Source organism: Cricetulus griseus, chromosome 2 (genome assembly GCF_003668045.3).
Source record: "Cricetulus griseus strain 17A/GY chromosome 2, alternate assembly CriGri-PICRH-1.0, whole genome shotgun sequence".
Taxonomy (NCBI): Eukaryota; Metazoa; Chordata; class Mammalia; order Rodentia; family Cricetidae; genus Cricetulus; species Cricetulus griseus.
The window spans coordinates 141,747,876-141,769,547 of NC_048595.1; the positions used below are offsets into that span (position 1 = coordinate 141,747,876).

General features: G+C 38.0%; 1 protein-coding gene across 5 annotated transcripts in view; it reads right to left on the reverse strand.

Annotated features, from left to right (window-relative positions):
* Zfhx4 (zinc finger homeobox 4) overlaps positions 1 to 21,672 on the reverse strand; it is a 177,023-nt gene that overhangs the window by 29,510 nt on the left and 125,841 nt on the right. For all 5 annotated transcript variants that reach the window (XM_035439998.1, XM_027398789.2, XM_035439999.1 and 2 more), the window contains one exon: positions 2,855 to 2,923. In XM_035439998.1, coding sequence (XP_035295889.1) covers positions 2,855 to 2,923 — 69 coding nt within the window. The remainder of the gene's footprint in view (positions 1 to 2,854; positions 2,924 to 21,672) is intronic.

Sequence of the window (21,672 nt, forward strand, 5' to 3'; positions counted from 1 at the left end):
TCTAGGTCAGTCCTATGCTGGTTTCCCAGCTATCAGTCTAGGGTCCATGAGCTCCCCCTTGTACAGGTCAACTGTTTCTCTGTGTGTTGATATTAAATTATATTACATATCAAAATTGGTTGTATATTGTCTATTTACACTAACAGGTAAATATTTTAAGAGCATAGAGATTTAAATATATAATATATATTTACATATGCATAAATATTTAAGCAAACATATACTTAAAGCACTTGGAGTAGTAGCTGAACTATGGCAGACAACAAAACATGCTGAATAGAAACTCAATTAACTCAAGAAATGAAATTGAGTGAAGAAAAAGAGAAGTTCAGACAATACGCAATTCTTCTATTTCCTTTAATAAAATTTAAAATAGATTTTGCTTTAGTAATGTGTTCTCAATTTCTGTTTCTTTTAATTTTTTTCTGCTGAGTCATGTTTATTAAATATCTTTCCTTTTTTTTTTTTTTTAAAAAAAAAGGACCAAAAACTAGAAGCTTGGCTTCTATTCACACCAAACACTCTTCTTGAAGTCACCAGTGAAAACATGGCTCACTTCTTGTTCATCAGATGTTAATTTTCCTATTCTTGAAATTATGGTTCTCATGGACTTCACTATTTGGGGCTATGGTGTACCTCTCTGAAAGTTCTGCCTCATTCCCCTATGTTAGAGCCTCCACTATTATATAACCTCTAAATACCGGAATACCTGTTATAATTTAAGAAAAGCAGTGCAAGAGACAAAGACACGTTGTGACAGGGTTCCAGCAGAGGGATTTTTTGGGAGGGGTGGAGGAAGGTGTCATAAAAAGGGGAAAGTGGGGCAGAGAGACTGGCCTCTGGGGACAGGAGTAGTGGGAGGGAGGAAAGAAGGGGAGAAAGAGAGAGAGAGAGAGAGAGAGAGAGAGAGAGAGAGAGAGAGAGAGAGAGAGAGAGAGAGAGAGAGGAGAAGGGAGATGAGCAGGGCTTTTTAAAAAGGGAACATAGTGAATCACAGTGAATATGCACAGGTGGTGCCCTTAGTGGCTGCAGCTGAGGGCACTTCAGGTTAGAACCCCAAAGACAGGCCAATACAGATGCCTGAATACTAATAATATCTCCAGCCATTTTCTCTATCTATAACATCTCTTTATATAAACTCATTAAAACACATGGCATTGAATTCCCCACTCTACACAGATGTCTAAAATACATATCGAACTTAATGTGCCAGATCCAGTCTCATCATCATGCTTAGCCAACCTTACTCCATTTTGTCCCATATTCACCAATTCAGTTTGCAGTGTGAGAGCATCAACCACAAACAATATTTGTTTTTTTCCTCTCATGTATACATCCTCATGCTATTCATTAGCGAACTCTGTTTCTACTCATATGTAGTGAATATTGAATTCTCAATACAGTTGATCTCTTTCATTGCTTGAACCTCTGCATTTTACTTAAGCTAATACATTATGACTCAGCTGAATAGATTATGCCTACTTTGGCGTTTACCTTACATTTCTGTCTTCTCCCTCATTACTCTTCCCTTGTGTTAGCCTCATTTAGCTTCTTGTAATGAAGCCAACCTTTTCCCATCTTCATGGGGAAGTATTCTACCAGTTGGTTTTATTGTTTTATTTTTTTTAGAGCTTCCAATTTTCATTATTCAGGACTTATCTCATCAGCCACCTCCTCAATGAACTCTCACCATTGCTTCTAAAAAAGTACCTCACATTTTGTTCAGATGATAGGGTCCTGAGACTGCCAGCAACAACTATCATCTGCCGGATTCCACACACAGTGCTTTTGATGTGTAGATCGGGAGTGAAGTCCAAAGATTTTGATTCTTTTTTTAATTGAATAGAATAAATTTATTTACCTGAGATGCTGACTTACTAGGTAAATATTTTAATAAAATATAATTGCATCAACTCACCCCCCCTCCAACCATCTGTTCTTTGTCCCTATCAAATTCATGGCCTCTCTTTTTCATTTTTATTGTTATATATAATATGTATAAATATATAAATGGAACCTGGTGAGTCCATTTATTGTTGTTTGTATGCATATGATCATTAGGTGTGCATTATAGAAAACTACAACTAGTCAAAATGTAGAGAAAACCGGATCCTGGAGTAGTCCTCCCCAATAAATAAATATACAACATAACTCCTGTGCCTAAGGCCCAGGAAACACAAAAGAAAGGGGGATAGAAAGATTCTAAGAGATGGAGGACCAAGCAATCTCCTCTGAGGTTGTGTAACCAGAAATGGCAGAAAAGTGCTCATGATCTCTCAGCAATATGGCTGCCTAACTAAGACCTGAAAAAACACAGCAACAGTAGACATGCTAACCTGAAAGGGAAATATCAATGTGCCCCAAGACTAAACAAAGAACTATTGGCAACTAAGGAGTGCTTAGAGAAGGTGAATAATAAGCCTTCTACAGGTATGAGCACCCCAACTGGTATGCAAACCAAATAATCAGTCCAGTTGTTTAATCTTACAATATCTTAGGTTATGCTCATGGCATTTATGTTAAGAATCTCTGTTCTACAGATCACCTACTTCATATCCTTTACCACAGTTATCTGATTCTGAATATTTTTTCATCATTATTTGCATAAAATATTATTTCACAGAAGGGACCCCTTATGCCTTACTCATGCTGTGGAATGATAACAATGGTATAAAATGATAAAACAATGGTATACAAAATCCACACCTTTCAGTTTTCCTGTGAACCTGAAACTGCTCTACAAATTAAATCAATTAAATATTGAACATGCTTAATTGTGTTTTTAATTTGTGGGAATGATATGTGCAGCTTATTTATGACAAGGCTAACTCATGAGACGAATAAATATAATTACCTGAGGTTGCCCTCAACTGCTGCTCTGTAAGTTCATCCTCACCAGTCCTGGCTCCCAAAGAGGCAGTTTCTGTAAAACACATCAGAGTAATGGATAAGCATGTTGTATCTGGGACATAACTAATATAAGAGAACCATACATATGGCTACCATAGGAAATGAGCACTAGGGGGTGCTTACAAGACTAGCAACTTTACATTCTAGCAAGCAGTGGTTGGAGAAATTAGACCAGGGAAGGATAGGCTGGTATTTAAATCTTGGTGATCAGCAAAACACAAAAATGCAGCAGAATGGAAAATCATAGAAGCACAAACAACTTATTTGGATTTTTACCCTGTGATTGAGTGTGGCTACCTATATATGATAATAATGGCACTTTGTATCTATCATGAGCATTGTCTTACTTATTAAGTATCCAAAAGAAAAACCTAGCATATGGCAACTGATGGGAGAGACCAAAGAAGGCCTCTTAACGTTTAAGAGAAATTTAAACAATGAGTCTATCATTAGTAAATTCATATCTTTATTGAGCACCAGGGAAGAAATGGTAACAACCTACTGTCTTGCTAACCTTAACTTCAAACATGAATGGCTATGTTAATGTAACTGGATTCTTCCTTTCTCTTGTCTTGCATAGAGAAATTGTTGCATACTATCAGAGGAGAAAAGTAATAAATATCACTCAGCTACAATCAATGTGGCTTACAACAAGCGACCAACCTACATGATACACTCTTGCAATCATGGCACAAATGTAATGGGAGTAATCAATGGTCCCCCTTTAAATTGGATTTAAGGCCCATTCCATGAGATGGACTCTGTAACTGACATTGCTAAAATGGACAGGAACCTGAAACTAGATAGGTCATTGGTCCTAGGTGAAAACCTACTATCATTATTCTGCTAAGGGAACATAGGAATAAAATTACTCCAAATGACATGATAATATACCTATAGATCAAAGTATCACTCAACCATCAGCAGAGAAGCTTGCACTGTATGGCAATTAATGAAGAGACTCAATAACTGGACAACATGCAAAGAAACTATGGAGAACTCAGCTCTAAGTGGGATGCCCATCCCACCCCTAAACCTTAAGATTCAGAGATCTATGTGGAAGTAGAGAAAGAAAGATTTTAAGAGCTGGAGGTGGTAGATAATTCTAAGAGGGAAAAATTTCTGAAATACACAATAGGACTAGTACATATATGAAATCTTAAAGACTGTGACAGCACGTGCAACACTTGAACTCATTCAAACCAGACACATCTAGGGGAGGAGAAGGAGAAGTGGACACAACTCCCACCCTAATGAAAGAAACTACTTGACATTGATACTTGATATATTGATACTGGGAAAGGGAAAATCCATTTTATCTAATAGAATTTCTCTGAGCATATTAACCACACTCACTCTAAGGCAGGTCCCCATGCTCAGGAGTAGTTGGCCAATACAAAATGTACGTCATATTTTTTATGCACTTTTTGTGGGGGAGGGTGGTATTTTTCAATTGGCTTCATTTGCTTGATTTGATATTTGTTCACTGTTTTTATTTTGTTTTCTAGAAAGAACATGCAGTTGGGTGAGTGGAGAGGTAGGAGAAGATCTGAAAGGAGATGGGGAAGGAAAATAATATGATGAAAATATATGAAAAAAACTTTAAAATAGAAAATTTAAAAGACAAAAGGCTAGACTTTAGAAATTGCCTTCAATATTTCATTCTTTTTCCATTCTGAATCTCTGCTCTCTTTTGCAATGTTTCTTGTCCCTTGCCTTTGTTCTTTGTCTTGCATTCTCCTTCTAAACAATGATCTCCTCTACAACACCCCATATACTGCAAACTCCTTTATTTCCAGTCTGACGCTTTACTAACATTTCAACTGATACCATTTAACACTATTACTTCTTAAGTAAAAACACATGGTTCCACCATTTTTCAAGCATGAAATCTCAAGGAAATAGTTTTCTTTTCTAAGTCTTAATTCCTTTAAAGCAAGATGCCACTATGTAAACAGTTTGTAATTGTGGAGGTTTGAAAGAAAATAGACCCCAAAGGAAGTGCCACTATTAGGAGGTGTGGCTTTATTGGTGCAGTATGGCCTTGTTGGAGGAAGTATATCACTGTGGGAGTGAGCTTTGCGGTTTCATATATGTTCAAGCCACATCAGTGAAAGAGTTCACTTCCTGGTGCCTGCCTATTAAGACATAGAACTCTCAGCTCCTTCTCCAGTACCATGTCTGCCTGTATGCTGCAGTGTCCTACCATGATGATAATGGACTAAATCTCTAAACTGTAAGACACCCAAGGAAATGTTTTTCATTTATAAGAGTTGCCATGGTCATGGTGTCTCTTCATAGTAATAGAAACCCTAAGACAATAATCTTATGCAAAAATGATTTGCCCAAATAAAGGACAAAGAGCTATATATAGTCTTCAAGGGTAGGAAAGACTAGATGCTGTTAAGCTGTTTAAAAAGGCTTTCCCCTTAACTCTTAATCTGCCAAAAGGAACTATGTTTGTATAATATTTCTACATAATAGCATCTCTGGTTGATTTTGTAGGCTTTAATTAAACAAGTACTTAACCTGGAAAATAGAAATGCACATCCAGGAAATAATATTATTTACTAAAGTTTTTCTTGCTGTTTCAAAACCTTTGTCCTTTGGTGGTAACCAATTTTAAAATAGCACAATCATAATGAATTCACACAACTTCCCCCAAACATACACAGAAATAGTGTTCTTATAAGTATGTCTCAAATTAATCTTGAAAGGAAGAATTTATTCTCTGTCCTTGCTCACAAATCCTGGAGTGAGTTCCAGTCTTGAGGAACACCCAACCAATCATTCAAGAAACCCACCATTTTCCTCTTTGGCTGAATGGCTTTAAGGTTTGGTCTATTTCATTCCTTTGAATTTAGATGCCTATTTTGTTCTCCTACTTTTATCCTCTTACACTTCTCTCAAAGCTAAAGCAAGGTCTCTCTAAACAATTACCTTACACTTGTGTTTCAGCATTGGTTAGAGAATGGTTATGAGTTTCTGTAAGATCTATACATATTTCCTGGGCATGCTATGAGTTCCTTAAAAGCAATTCTCCATCCTCACATATCTCATGTAAGGACAGAGGATAATAAACCAAACTGACCAAACTAGAGTAGGCTCACCAAGAAGTTATAATCATTTCCAACACCAGCCAACGACTGATATTTCTTAAAGATTAATAAAAATTGAACAATGACAATTAATGTGTTTATGCCTGCTAAGTAGTGTGTATGCTATGTGTATAGAAGCAAGCATGTAATTCTCACAATAAAATCATGTGAGAAATTATTAATCCTGACTTTATAGATAAGAATATAGGTAATTAAATAAATCAGTAACTTTTCCTAAGTTTTGAAATAAAAAACTCATAGAGTCTAGAAGAAGAATCCTATCTATCTAGTCAAGAAGCTGAAAAATATTTAAATGATCCAGTTCTAGAACTACAATATTTGGAAACCCATAAAGATTTTCCTAGGCTTACTGAAGGCCAGAAACTAAGTGGAAAGAACAAGAAACAATGTTCACTGGTCCTTTGAAAATTCCAGTATTTCATAAAACATTTATGTCCATTCATTATAAAATGTAAGTAAATAATTTGTGCTAGACTATAATCATTTTACCTGAAACATAGAATATCAAAAGAAAAATATGAATCTGAAAATTAAATGCTGTAACGTGGAAACTGCTTCAATGTGAGCACTTCCACAAATACGTTCTAAAGGCATGTAGTTCAGTGTGCCCCAGAGTCAGTTTTAGAGCCTCAGTGATGGTGTTCTCCTTTATACAACTGATATAAATATTTTAATAAAAGAGCTTTTAACTTATCAACAAACTGATTAATCGGTACTTTTCTGCCTGTGTAAAATGAAATGTTTAGAATCTCATAATAATACATAACATCTTGCAGTATTTCACTCTAATAATTGGTCTGTAATAACAAACTGACTGCTGTTAACTGGATCTGTCACTTTGTGAGTGATTTAATTAGATTACTAATTTCTGTTCTTTTTAGCATATGACCTTTTTAATGCTGTTTAAAAATAATACCATTGACTTAGCTTATCTAAAATCCGGTTCTATCCTGTCAATTTAGTCATGATCACATATTTGAAAATGGAATCCAATTACTCTATTTTTATTAACACAATGTGGGAACAATCAGAAGCATTTTCTGTGGAATAAGGCATCGATCACAGAAATCAACATCATCGACAACAAGACTTCCTGAAGTATCTGCTTGGTGCCCTGTACTGGCTGAGGTTGCTTATTCACGTTTTGTCACAGTTGGCAAGTGATGGAGCTGTGATTGGAAGCCTCAGAGTTTCATTTCACAAACAGTTTTCTGAAGTACCATGTTAAACTAACTGGTGCTTTCAATATCCTCAAGATAGCTTGGCTTTCAATTCTGCAGTTTCTCCAACTGTTCACTTCAGTCTGTTTCCTTCTGTTCAACTCCTCCCTTAGCCTCACTGGGGGGCCCACCCACTGACTTCTGAAAATGAAAGTTCTTATGAGTTCTTTCTCTTCATTTTGCACATATCTTTCCTCCCATACCCCTGTCCATCTTAAGATTCTCTTTTACCTTTCTTTTTTCTTTCCCTTAAATAAAGAACACTTGTTCTAGCAAGTAAATTGATAAGTTTTGGTCACTGAGTCATCACATTCTGAAGGATTCCTTTCCCATGAATTATTGGGATAACAAAACAAAACAAAACTGTGATAATACAAATCTCATATCTTATGCTAAGGGAAATTTATATTATTTTATTTTTCTTTCTTTTATGGTGAAATTAGATCCATCTCTCAAAAACTACATCCTGTTGACAGTTTCTCCTCCTTCCACTCCTCCCAGCACCCACCACGTCCTCTCTCTCAAAGATCCTCTTCCTCTGTTTCTTTCCATAGAAGTGTAGACATCTAAGAAACAAAAAACAAACCTGGCAAAGACAAATAAAATAAGACAAGGTGAACATCTCAGTCTCAGTCAGTCACCTCTTTTCAGTGAAACACATGAATGTAGAAGACTCATGGCACCTGGCAATGCCCAAATAAGTGATGGCTGGATGCTCAGCACCAAATAGGACATGTGTCATTCTCCCTCTAAAACCCATGATCACTTAGATGGGCCTGATTAACGCAGTGGGTCTTAAAACAAAGCAGAAATGCAGGAATATGGGAAAGGGAATTATAGGGAGGATGGAGGGATGGGTGGAATGGGAAGAAGAAAAGAGAGGGTGTAGTTACAGTAATTATCATGCATTCTATATATGCATTAAACTGTCCATGATGAAATTATAAATAGAAAATCTACTTTATTTAAGCAAAAAAGTGAAAGTTCATGGCATAAAAAGAGAATGAAGGATTTAATGTTGAGCTGACTGAATATACAGTAAATCATGATTTTAATTATGTTGATATATTATTTATGCTTTATTAAAGCCTCAGGAGATCAAAGTAGCAAAGCAGCCATACTAGTTAGCTATAAAAGCTAGGCAGTTGTGGTACAAATCTTTAATCCCAGGACTCAGGATTAAGAGGTAGATAAATTTCTGTTAGTTCAAGTCCACACTGACTACATAAAATTGATCCAGTCCTAAAAGAAACAGTTCACACAAAGGTGATCTCAGAACTTGGGATCACATGCCTTTAATCCCAGCACTCGGGAGGTGGAGACAGGAAGGCATGGCTGGGTGGAGAAAGGAATTTAAGGAGGAGGCAGAGACAGGAAACTCAGAGTTTTTGCCTCTGAGGATTCATGGAGACAGGATGGTCATTTCAGCTGGGTAGAGGTAAGATCTACTGGCTTTACTGCCTTGCCTCTCTGATCTTCAGCTTGAATCACAATATAAGTCTCTGGGTCTTTTATTTTTCATGCTACATTTAATCTCTTGCTGTGCTTCATTTATAAATTACACATTGCATCATAATTATGCATAGAGAGTAAAACCAGTGCATTATATACACAGAGAACAAAACACACACACACACACACACACACACACTATATATATATATATATATACACACATATATACATGTATATATATATATATATATATATATATATATATATAGTTATGTATTTACAGCTCCATACTATTCGCATTTTTAGCATAAACCGGAGGCCTGTGGAACATATAACTGCAGATACCAATTCTGTTTCTCTAAAAACTTCTACCTCTCACACCCATACTCATTTGCTAACACACTAAACAGAAACATAAATCACTATTTTTAGCAATGGGTTGACATTTAAAAGAAGATAAATGCCAGAAAATAAACACTAAACCAACTATTTTAACATAGAAAGAAATTCTTTCCTGTAGTCTTCAGTGATACTTCAAATCCCCTGCTGCTGCTGTCTCCAGGAAGAAAAGTTCGATTTTAATTGTGGAAATAAAGCAATCTTTAAATAGCACAAGTTTCAAACAGTCTTGGTTCCACCACCCATCTAGTGAATCCCTCTTCTCCCCTTTACTTTTAGAGGCTCTCTGGTCTCTCTCAGAGCCATGAGACTCCCTGTGCATGGTTATGTTCACGACTGTGAACACACGAGAAGACACATACAGAGCTCCAGTTTCCAAAAGATAAGTTAGCATTTGCTGGAAACCACCCGTCAGTTTCCAGGCGTGTAACACGGATTTCCTTCCCCGATCCTCCCAGTAATCCGTCACGGGAGCATTGCTGCTTTTAGGGAGGAGATGAGACATCAAAGCTCAGACAGTTTAAGTCATTTTTTCCAAAGGCACAGAGAGTGGCAGAGGGAGAGTTTTAGAGGAGTCAGTCTGGTTCCAAAGCTCTGTCCTCCCCCCCCACACAGTGTGCCCCCAGGCAGCCCCTAGGAGTCCTCATCCAGGAAGCTTAAGAACTCATTTTTTTTCCTTCCAAAAGACAGCACAAGCTCCTTCAAAGCAAACTCATCATAACAAGATTAGTATTTAGAAGATACATGAAATTCTACATTTATTACTATCGTGGTCATTTGCATTTTAAAACAGCCCTCGGAGCATGCTAGGGCATTGCAAAAGTACTCAGATGAAGAAAGTGCACAGAGAAAAATGGTTTCACGTGGCCTCCTCCATCTGTTCCTCATGCACACATAGAGTGCTCCTCGAAAATGCTGAGCAACCTGGGATACCACCAAATGGTTATGAGTAACTAAGCAGCATCATCTTTGGTGACTTAGTGGGCTTTCTCCTGATGGTTTCTTCCAGGCAGTAACAGACTGAAGTGTGCTGAATAGTGCTGTGACAATTACCTGAATGGGCTTAGACTTGTTTTGTTGTTGTTTGTTCTTTCTGGGAAATGAAAGCTTCTTAACTCTGCCATTTTTAATTTTTTTATACTTTTACTCTTGTGTCGTACATTACATCCCGCCTGAAGTGTCTCCCAGATCCCCCTTGACCAGGAGTATATAATCACTATTTTTACTTCCGGAGTCATCTCTAACTTCAGTATAATGAGCTTCAGAGAATTTACTCAGTTCTTGACATCAATTAGTTTTCAAAAAATTACTCAGATATCTGCTCAATGTCTTGGATTTTAAAGTCCTCTAACTGAAATTTTTTCTTAAGTTTACTAGTTTCTAAGTCTCCATGGAAGATTCTGTTTCACTCTTGAACTTGAACGCTTGGAAATCAGAAGGCCAAATGCCCATGGTCACAATTTAAGCGTTGTTTTGCTCCTGTCTCTCATGCACTTGCCAGGTTACTTTGATTTCAGGTTTTAAAGAATTCATTGCACTGTCTATGTTGTACAAGATACTTTCTGTCTCACAGCAGCTTTGACTGGATTTGATGGTTGCTTGCCAACAGAGGAAATATCTGGGGTGCAAAAACTGAAATTTGATCTACTCCATAAGGGTCTTTGTACATGGTCAGAAATGGACTGTTAGTTCAACTCTTTTCCTCATAATTGTTGCTAGCTTTGTTGTTGTAAGAATATTCCACAAGTAGTACTACACTCTTTCATATGTATAATACAGTGTTGGTCATGCTACACACAATATAATACTGTATGTGGCTAGAACATACTCAGATTGCTTAACAGAGACTTTATGCTCTTTGGTAAGTGGCACCTTGTTTCTCCTTCCTCCTATTCCATCACTACCAACAGCTCTCTGCATAGTCCTACAAACCTTGCTAACCTGGATATCTGGATATCTCATAGAACTAGAACCAGATGATATTTATCTTTTGCTATTGGCTTATTTCACTTAATGCCCTCAAAGTGCATCTGTACTTTTTTTCATAGTTAAGTTTTAGAACACAAATGCCTTGATTTACTGGTCCATAGTCTCTGAGTTTTCTCAATAACTACATATGGCTTTTTTTTGTTGTTATTTTTAACTGTTTCCCATTTTACTCATTTATAGCTTTCATTCCTATTTACATATCAAAATACAACAATATTCTTTTAATATTACTTTTGAAAACCATCAGTAACTGTTTACTGTCAATACTGTAGTGTGATTCTAAATGCGACATCCAAGGTCTCTCCCAGCGTCCATACATATGACTTTTAATCAAAAAAAAAAAAAAAAAAAACAGTCATTTGGTTGTGCTCTTATTTTTTAATGTAAAAATATCACTCTTTCTTGAAATGCTTTGGAAGGTTGCTTATAAAAGTACTGCTTACTTTGAGGGAAGTGTCATTTCTTTGGCTCAGACATTTATTTATATTGAGAAGCTTTGATAGTGTCTCTTGCATTTTCATCTCAAAGGTTTCTGTAATGAGAGCTGTTTCTCTTTGAGCCCGCACTGCTCATAAATTAATACAAATAACAGGTATTTTATTAATTGTTTAGAGGGTGGGGGTAGTGCAGGTACCCGTGAGGCCAGGGGCATCAGAGGCCCCTGGAGCTGGAGTAACCGGCAGTTGTGAGCCATCTAATGTCAGGGCTGAGAATAGAACTTGGGACTGTGCAAGAAAAGTACACTTAGGCCAGGCAGTGGTGGCGCACGCCTTTAATCCCAGCACTCGGGAGGCAGAGGCAGGCGGATCTCTGTGAGTTCCAGACCAGCCTGGTCTACAAGAGCTAGTTCCAGGACAGCCTCCAAAGCAAAGAAAAGAAAAGTACACTTAAACACTGAGCAACTTCTTCAGACCCTTGTTGCACATTTTTAAATGTGTCTTCTGTCCTACGTAATTTCTTATCCCTAAGATTTTATTTCAGTCATGTTCAACAAGATATTTAAAAGTTCTTTGGAAAAACCATAAGGTGGTTGAGTGCTGAGGGAGGCTCTGGAGATGTACTGGTTGTGCTCACCCTGCTCTTTCTGTAGTGTAGCTCTGATCTGCAGAACATACGCTACCAAACAAACGAACAAATAATAAAAAATAAGTTTACCATTGACATAGAATTTGGTACTAAGACCTTTTGGATTGTGTTGTGGCCCTTTATTTAAAATGCTCCTACCAGTTTTTTGGTCATTTCTTTGTTAATTTTAGAAAGTGTTTCACTTTCTAGACTTGGCTAACCTGAAACTTACTATGTAGACCAGAATGGCCTTAAGTTCACAGAGGTCTTCTACTTGCTTCTGCCTCTCAACTGCTAGGATTTTTTTTTTTTTTTGGAATTTCTTTTTATTAGTTCAAATTAGGAACAAACTTGTTTCACATATCAATCCCTTCTCCCTCTCCCTCCCCTTTCCCCCCCATCCCTCCCCCCACCCCTGACCAACCCCCCACCCTATCCACTCTCCAATCCCAGGCAGGGTAGGGCCCTCAACGGGGGGGGGGGGGGGGCTCCCCAAAGTCCACCACATCATCCTGGGCCAGCCCTAAGCCCTTCCCCATGTGTACAGGCCGAGAGTGCATCCCTTCTCATGGGATTAAAGGCATGTTGTACCCACCCCACCTGGATATTATTACTTGTTGACTGTTTTGGAAATAGCAAGCATTAACAAAGCTATACCCTGATAAACTACACAGTTTGAAAGTATTTTTGCTTGTTTTGAGACCTTAGGCAAACTTATTATGATATATTTTTAAGTTCATATATCAGTGGGAAAGACCCCTTTCTTATCTTTAAGTAGGAGATAAGAATATTTCCTCTCTTAATACCATACATAACCATTTTAAGGGTCTGTTTTTACCACTTCTTGGTAATCAAGAAAAAAATAAATAAAACCTATGTATAGTGTTTGGAAATACTTGAAGCTTAAATACATGAACATGGACATGAGTTCATTGGTACTAATTGTTTTTCTATCTAATGACTTACATGCAGCCATGAAAAAAAAATCTTCAGAATACTAAGTCAATTTCTCTTTGCTAACATTAAAATTGCTAAAATTATTTTGGCATTAACATAAGATTCAGAAAAGATCACACAGTTTTCATGATTTAGGACATTTTACATATCAACATATTAGAAAAGGTTGACTTTAGTTATTATGATGAGTATTACACACACAACATTTACCCAGCAGGAAGATAAATCTGGAGAGGAAAAGGTAGCATAGCTTATGAAGATCAGAAGACCTCACTGGAGACAAGAGTGAAAAATGTAATATTTAGACATGCTATGAATTTTTGAGACAACGCTTGGGAATATCCATGAAATACTTATTAAATAAATCACTCCATCATTCATTCATTAGTGAGCAAGCAGATTGATGAGACTTGGCTTGTTGCATTCTTTGGACTACATTGGCAACAGGAAAAAAATTTTTTCTGAAAAACAGCCAATTTATTTCCCTCTTGTCTGAATGTGTATGTTGGCAAGAGGTCCATTAATCTTGGGGAAATGAGAGTTTTGAGCAAGGTCACTATAATCATATTTTCATCTTTGGGGTATTATTTGGAAGTGAAAAAGACAGGAAGAAGTTTTGTTATAAATAAATAAATAACCCCAGAATATCTACTATATTTTCAATCTAACACTTTCCAGAAGAGATTATGGAGAAAGGATAAAGACTTATTCTACTAGAGAAAGTAGGATTGCAAAGTCATTCAAGACTGGAGTAGAAGAGATGATGAGATTGTTGGGTGCATGCATAACTATATGAATGGGGATATGTAATAAAAATCAAGTGGACAGAAATAAATCTTGGAACAAGTCTGAGTTAAAGGTATTTGAAAGCACTAATAAATAACGTCTGTGAATAAATGACAAAATTTGGGCATAATGAATACAGAGTACAAGATGACAAAACAGGGTTAACACCCTAAGGGGGGGAAACAAAACAAAACAAAATGCTATCAAGTAATTGACACTGAAGGATAAAGAGGGTGCTAAAAGATATTAACAAAGAACAAACAGGTAAGCACTGACCCTAGAAAACAGGGCTTCCCATTGGCCAAAGGAGAACTCTTCCAGAAGTTTAAGCCATAAACACAAAATTGAAACTTAAGTGTAGCTCTCACCTCTCATCAAGGAAGCTTCCTTTTCAGATGACAGATATAGAAAGCCATAACTAATAAAAATGTAAAGAACAATTGTGAGGTATCCAGTCTCAGCTGATACATCTACAATACAACCACAACAACACAGAGAACAACGAAGAAAAGGAGGAGGGTGGGTTATAGGATCCAGAGGACTAGGAGAGGATTCTGCTGTGAGATTGTGTCTATTCCTGTGAAACCTCACCAGCAACTCTCAACAATATGGTTGTCTAAACAAGATCTGGAAAGTGACAACATCAGTTGACATTCCAATGTGATTGGAGAAATTGCACACACAAGGTACCACCTCTAGATGAAGAGCTATGTGCAATTAGTGATTCTGGAAACAGAGAGAATTAGTCTTCCCTAGAGAAAATCCTCTAGATATGTCATCTAATTCTAAGAAATAAGTCTTAAATATATATGAGCAACACTAAGTTAACAAAGAGAGAGAGAAAGAGAGAGAGAGAGTAAAACATGGGAGTGTTGCCGGAAGAAGGTGAGAAAGGAATGATGTATATACAATACTCATATATGAAATTCTCAAAGTAAATTAAAAATAAGACCACTGATGGTAAAATGAAAACAATGGTATACAGAGGCAGTGTGGGAAGGAACTCATAAATTTTATAAGTAATTTTATAAAGGAGAAGTAGACATGACTTGCCAGAAGTATGATGAGGGTAGACAGAGAATGAAAGGAATCTAGGATAAATACTAATGTTTGTAGCCTAAGAAATAACGAATATTCTGCTGGTGGTGCACACGCCTTTTATCCCAGCACTTACGAAGCAGAGGCAGGCAGATCTCTGTGAGTGTGAGGCCAGTCCAGTACACAGAGCAAGTTCCAGGACAGACTCCAAACTGCACAAAGAAACTCTGTCTCAAAAACCAAAAAAAAAAAAAAATGAATATTCTATTTATTAGCTTGTGGAGGAACACAATAATACAGCAGGGTGTTTGAAAGCAAATAGTGGGCTTAGGATCATAGTTCTGAATATAATTTGGTTTGCAATGTTCTACTTACACATTCAAGTAAATGTATCCTGTAGGTGAGAGTGAGAGAAAGTATGTGTGCTCATGGAGAAGAGACAGAGACAGAAAAAGGAAAGGAGAAATTTTTGTATAAACACCTGTGAAATAAGAGTCTACAGTGTCTAGAGAAAGAGGCCTGAATTAGAGCCAGTGATGCATTCCTGTACATGCAGACTCACTGCGCATTAGCAAAGTTCACCTTGGCACAAAAAAAGTGTTTTGCTGTTCTTGGTAAGGAGAATTGCCAGCCTTCAGGTGAAAAAATGTTTAACCCTTATCAATTTTAGTCTGCTTTATCACTGTATATTTCTTATTTTTAATTTTCTTTAGTGAATGCATCCTCTTTACTGTCCGAGGAAGAATAGGACCTGTATAGTCTCTCCTCCCCAGATAAGCATGGAACAGTGTCTCCCAGAGACAGAATGGGAGTGGGAAAACAGGGGACAAGGAGAAGGGAGGGAGCGACAAAGGAGACAGTTGGAGAAGGGGGAGGGCTGGAAAAGAAGGGTGAGTTTTGGAGCAGGGGGAGGATTGGGGAAGAAGGGGGAAGGTTGGAGAAGAAAGGTGAGAGTTGGAGATAAAGGGTGAGAATTGTAGAAGGGGAAAGGGTTGGAGAAGAAGGCAGAGGGTTAGAGAAGAAGGGGAGAGTTGGACAAGAAGGGGAGGGTTGGAGAAGAAGGGTAAAGGGTTGGAGATGAAGGGGGAGAGGAAGTGGTGTCTGCTGAAATCACCACAAATATCTTATGAATAATAAAACAATTTTTCAAAAAGATTAAAAACTGGATAAATCTGAATCTTATAACTACAAATAATTGAGAGAAATGGTCTCTATTAAGCTTGTCCAATTAATTTATGGCAAGAATTCAATAGCGCAGAGTGGTACAAAGTAAAGCTTAGAAACAGAGTTCCTCGCTGGGTAGTGATAGTGCATGCCTTTAATCCCAGCACTCTGGAGGCAGAGGCAGAGGCAGGCAGATCTCTGTGAGTTCAAGGTCAGCCTGGTCTACAGCTAGAGTGCCAGGACAGGCTCCAAAGCTGCACAGAGAAACCCTGTCTTGAAAAGCCAAAAAAAGGAAGGAAAGAAACAAAGAAAGGAAGGAAAGAAAGAAAGAAAGAAAGGAGATGGGCTCTCAAGAGAGTAAGAACTGTTTTAGAAAACAGGGAAATTTATATTAAAAATTATTTTTTTAAATATTTTCTTTGCTGTATCACTTGTAGAAAGTATAAATGAAAACATTTGTAATGTGATAAATGGTTTGACTCAATACAGACTCATATTTTTAATTTTTATTATTTTTTATTTATGTTACATACCAACCACAGTTTCCCATCCCTCCTCTCTTCCCACTAACTCTCCTTCTACCCTCCCATCCACTCCTCCTATAGATACATTTTTTGAGGACTTTTAACAATGATAAGAATGGGATAGAATGTGGATTTAATTAAATCAAAGAAGACACATGGGAATAAATTGGACCTTTCATAGAGCAAATTATTCTGTAACTTTTCCAAATGTTCTGCTCATCTTACTCTGGACCTCACAGACAACTTTATTATAAGGAATATTCTAGAACTCTGTTTCCAGTGGGAGGAAAATAGACCTAATACTTGCAAGGGTCACAAACATGCTGAGCTCTGTGTGCTTTTGAAGATACGCTGTGATCCATCAAGAAGTACTAGTACTATAAAATTAGAATGCCAAGGAATAAGACCAAATGCAATATAGTAGAAAACATTTTTATTTGTTTGATCTCTGTTCCTTCACTTCTTCCATGATGCTTCTGAAAGGGCTTCACTATACAAACAGTTTGGTGCTGGGTCATTGTGTCTTCCTTAGTGATTACATAAAAGGCACTCTGACTGTTCTGTGGTGGAAATGTGATCAAATGGTTTGTATGTATCTCCATTTGATGGATCCCTTACTTATATGTCAAAATGACTTATATTGCTCAATATCCCATAGCATGCATCCTCTATGCTTGTTCAGCAATGACGGACATATAAGCTCTAAATATAAATAAAACAGACGCCCTAATATCACTTTGTTCAAATTCCCCAAAGCTCATTAAACTCATTATTTAAAAAATGATTATATTTTTTCCTGGTAGAGCAAAGGACTACCAGCCTACAATCTGCAACACTAGAGAAACTAGGAAACAAGGAGGATCACAAGAGAAAAACACTTGATGGCCTGAAGAAGGGAAAAGGGACAAGAACCCCTGGGCAAATTAGGAGCACGGGGGATGGGGGAGGGAGATAGGAAAAAGAGAAGGGGAGAGGAGGAAGAGGAGGAGTACATGAGAAATCAAGAAGACTGAGAGACTGAGGCAGGGGAGGAACAGAGGAGAGCAAGAAAGGAGATACCTTGATAGAGGGAGCCAGTATAGGTGTAAAGAGAGGTCTGACACTAGGGAAATGTTCAGGGATCCACAGGGATGACCTTAACTAAGAATCTAGGCAGTAGTGAAGAGGCTGCCTTTGATGCCTTTCCCCTATAATGAGATTGAGGACTACCTTGGTTACCATTCTAGAGCCTTCATCCAGTAGCTGATCAAAGCAGAAGCAGGCACCCACAGCTAAACACTGAGCCGTACTCCTGGAACTCAGTTGTAGAGAGGGAGGAGGGATGAGCAAAGGAGCCAAGACTGTGCTGGAGAAACCCACAGAAACAGTTGACCTGACCTAGTGCAAGCACAGAGACCCTTGTCATAAAGCTGTGGAACAACCAGCATTGAACCAAACCAAGTCCTCTGAACCAAGTCCTCTTGCTTGTGGGTGCCAGCTAGGAGGCCTGGGAAGTCTATGGGACCTCCTACAATGGATCCTGTGTTTATCCCTAGTGCACAAATGGACATTGAGAGCCCATTCCCTATGAAGGAATACTATTGCAGTCCAAATACATGAAAGAAGACCTAGCTATGCCCTCCCCCAAATGATGTGACAGACTTTGATGACCCCCCTGTGGAAGGATTCACTATCCTAGGAGAGTGTGGGTGAGTGGAGGTTGGGGTGGGGGTCAGTGGGGGACATAGGAGGATGGGAGGGCAAGGGAATAAGGGTATTGATATGTAAAATAAGATTTTCTAAAATAAAAAAAACAAAGGCCAGAGAGATGGTTCAGCAGTTAAGAGCACTGGCTACTCTTCCAGTGGACCCAGGTTCAAGTCTCAACACCCATATAGTAGTTAATAACTGTACTTCAATTCCAGGGGATCTGGCATCCTCACACAGACATGCAGGCATAAGCACCAAATATACATAATAAATAAATCTTTATAAAACAAAAACAATTTATAAGCATAGTGTTTCTACATCTTCTAATAGTTGTTACAAACACCTATATTTAAAGGGGCAAAAATACTTCCTCACACTTAGACCCACATACCTGGAGACATTTCCTATAGTCACCATGGTTCCCATTGTCAGTGGAACCCTTTCCTTCTCCTTTGATCCTACTCAAGACCTGCTCAGTCTATGGATTCATTTCTAATGCATATTTGATTGCTAGTCTTTCAGTTCTCAGTGTGTTGACTGGTCTTGAATAAGCTCATTGCCTTCAGTGAACTCACAGCTTCTGGAAGTGATGCTATTAAACCAGTTTGTCTGTGTGCATGTATGAAAAGTCCATCAATTCTGTCCTGTTGGAAGCTGCTCACTTCCAACAGTAGATTTTTATATCTACTGTCCTCAGTAGATATAAAGGCCTGAGGATCCTTGCTAGACCAGAAGTTGTGTATTTATCAATCAAATAGTTTTCCCCATCAATGATTATAGAATAATAGTATATAGTATAATAAAACTGGATCTTTTGGTCACATCATTCCAATTTTGATTGCTGTCAATTTATGAAGTATTTGGCAAAGATGGGAGTATTTTATAGTATTTCCTAGGGTATGGATTTTTGCAGTCTTATTGAAATAGGCTAAAGAAAAGGACTGTCACTTTACGGTAACATGATGGCTTTCTGAGCCACCCATCCTCCTTGAGTTACCAAATGCCATTTTCATTTGTCTCATTTTTTGTGACTTCTTGTGAGTGGGAAAGTGGTAAGCCATGAATTCTTTGAAGTCCATGCACAGTTTTACTTAAAATAAAAGCTCTACAGGATGAAATAAGAGTATATAATTATTGGAAAATGGCAATAAAATCACCCCTTTCCCACAGGTACACACACTGCCCTTGAGAATCATGGCCAACGAAGATCTGCTGAGTGCTGAAACAAACTATCAACTGGACTTTTAATTTTACAAACAATGATAATTTGAACATAAACAAATCTTCAAAGAGTCAATATCATTCCTATAAATGGAAAGAAGAGTAACTGTGAAAAGATTGCTTTGAACTAGACTTGGAAAAATAAAACTTGGAAGCAAACTGCTTCCGTGCTCTCTGTTTCTGTCATTTTTCTTTGAATTACTTCTTTCTTTTAAGCTAAGAGATTGATACTACAAGATGATCTTATAGCCCTTAAAATGAAAACATTTCCTATTAAACTCTAGAGTGCTACAATATTATACTGTGACACATTATTTGGGCCCCTGTTATTTCATTTAACTTCAACTGAACTTGTTATGCTGTTATCTAATATACCCAAATTTGCCTAAACCATTTATTTGACATTTCTCCAACTGCTTGTATATATCTTACTAGAAATATGTACAAGTGACAATAGCAAAATGCTTTAATGTCTAGACATAATGGTACACACACACATCATTTTAATTCCAAGAAGAAAAGACACCTAGAGCAATGCACATTTACTAAGAGCTTTGTAGGAGAAGGGTCTGTAGGGAGCCGTCCCTGCATTCTCCATTACAAGATGGCGCCTGCATCCGGCAGGCACCGAATGTAAACAAGATTATTGCGCAGGCGCTGGGTAATTTTCCCTTCCTTGATCTCTGCCTATTCCGTGGCGTCATATGGCCGGATGAGCTGCAGCCAATCATGGGGTGACACGTCCGAGGCGGCGGTTGCCAGCCTTTATTAGGGGACGGGATTCTTGGCTCGGGGTCTCCGCTCTGGGAAGCTTATGCTCTTTCACTCTCAAGACGCATTAAAGCTTGTCTGCAGAAGGATCCGAGTGTCCCGTGTATGATTTCTTGCTGGCGAGAAATACAGAGCGCGCGGGACAAGGGTCATGTTCAATTAAGAGGCACTAAGGTGAAAATGACTTCATGTCCTCAAAACCTTTAATCTGAGGTAACAAAACAACCAGTGGCTATTATGAGGGTACACTACACACTGGTGATAGGAGCCAAGTCTCTGGGAGGTCAAAGAACTGAGAACAGCTAATCTGTGGAAGAGGGCCGGATGTGTATGTTGTGACTCTTATTCTCCACCATGATATGTACATAGTAGTAGAAGTGTTTTATAATGTTTGGTCAGAAGACAAGGACAACAATCATCTTAGAAAATTTTCTGTTCAACCTGTCTAAATAATACAACTTGATAAAAATTAAAATGGTACTGAATTGGGAATCAGTTGTTGAAATTAAAACTACCAATTAGCTTTGTGACTGTGGCTCTTGATATTGGTGGGAGCTCCTGTCTCCTAAGATGCATTTTAAATATCCTTTAGACTTTTCTAACATCTGAATACCTCAAATTATTTTTGTCACCTTACAAACATTTGCTACAAGGTTAAGGAAAGATTTTCATAAGGTTTGGCAATTTACCTTCATCTCAGTAGTTATCTGTGACTGCTGACTGCTGTGTGCAGAAGGGACACATCCCCCCACATCCTGATCTACAAAGGGAAGGTGTTAAAAGGAGGGACTGAGCATGTTCAAACAATAATCCAGATGGATCGGTGAGAGGGCTCAGTCGGGAAAGAAGCATGCTGAGAGCCCTAGTTCGATCCCTGGGACCCACATAATAGAAGGAAGCAAATGAATCTCAAGTGGTCCTCAAACCCTCATACACAGGCTGTGGCACAAGAACGCAGAACATGTTTGTCTTTTTCTCATGCATACACACAGACAATTAAGTAATAAATGTAATAAAATCACATAGAAAGAGTCTACTGAGAGGTAGCTAGTCTTTTCTCCCAAGTAAGCAAACAAGGACAACATAGGAGTATGAAGAAGTGGGCTGTCACCAGACAATGAAAGTACTGGAGCCTTAACTTGAATGTGGACTTCCCAGCTTTCACAACTGTGAGAAAACTCTGCTGTTGATAAGCTACTCTGGTTGTGGTATTTTATGATAGCAGCAGAAGCAGACCAAGGCTGTCAGTTTACATTTACAATCCCGCCTATTTACACTATTTGTTGCACTCTTAATCTTTTGGCCCTTTACATTTATACAAGCCTCACTACTTTAAATATGCCAAGTAACTCTTCCAGATGTTCA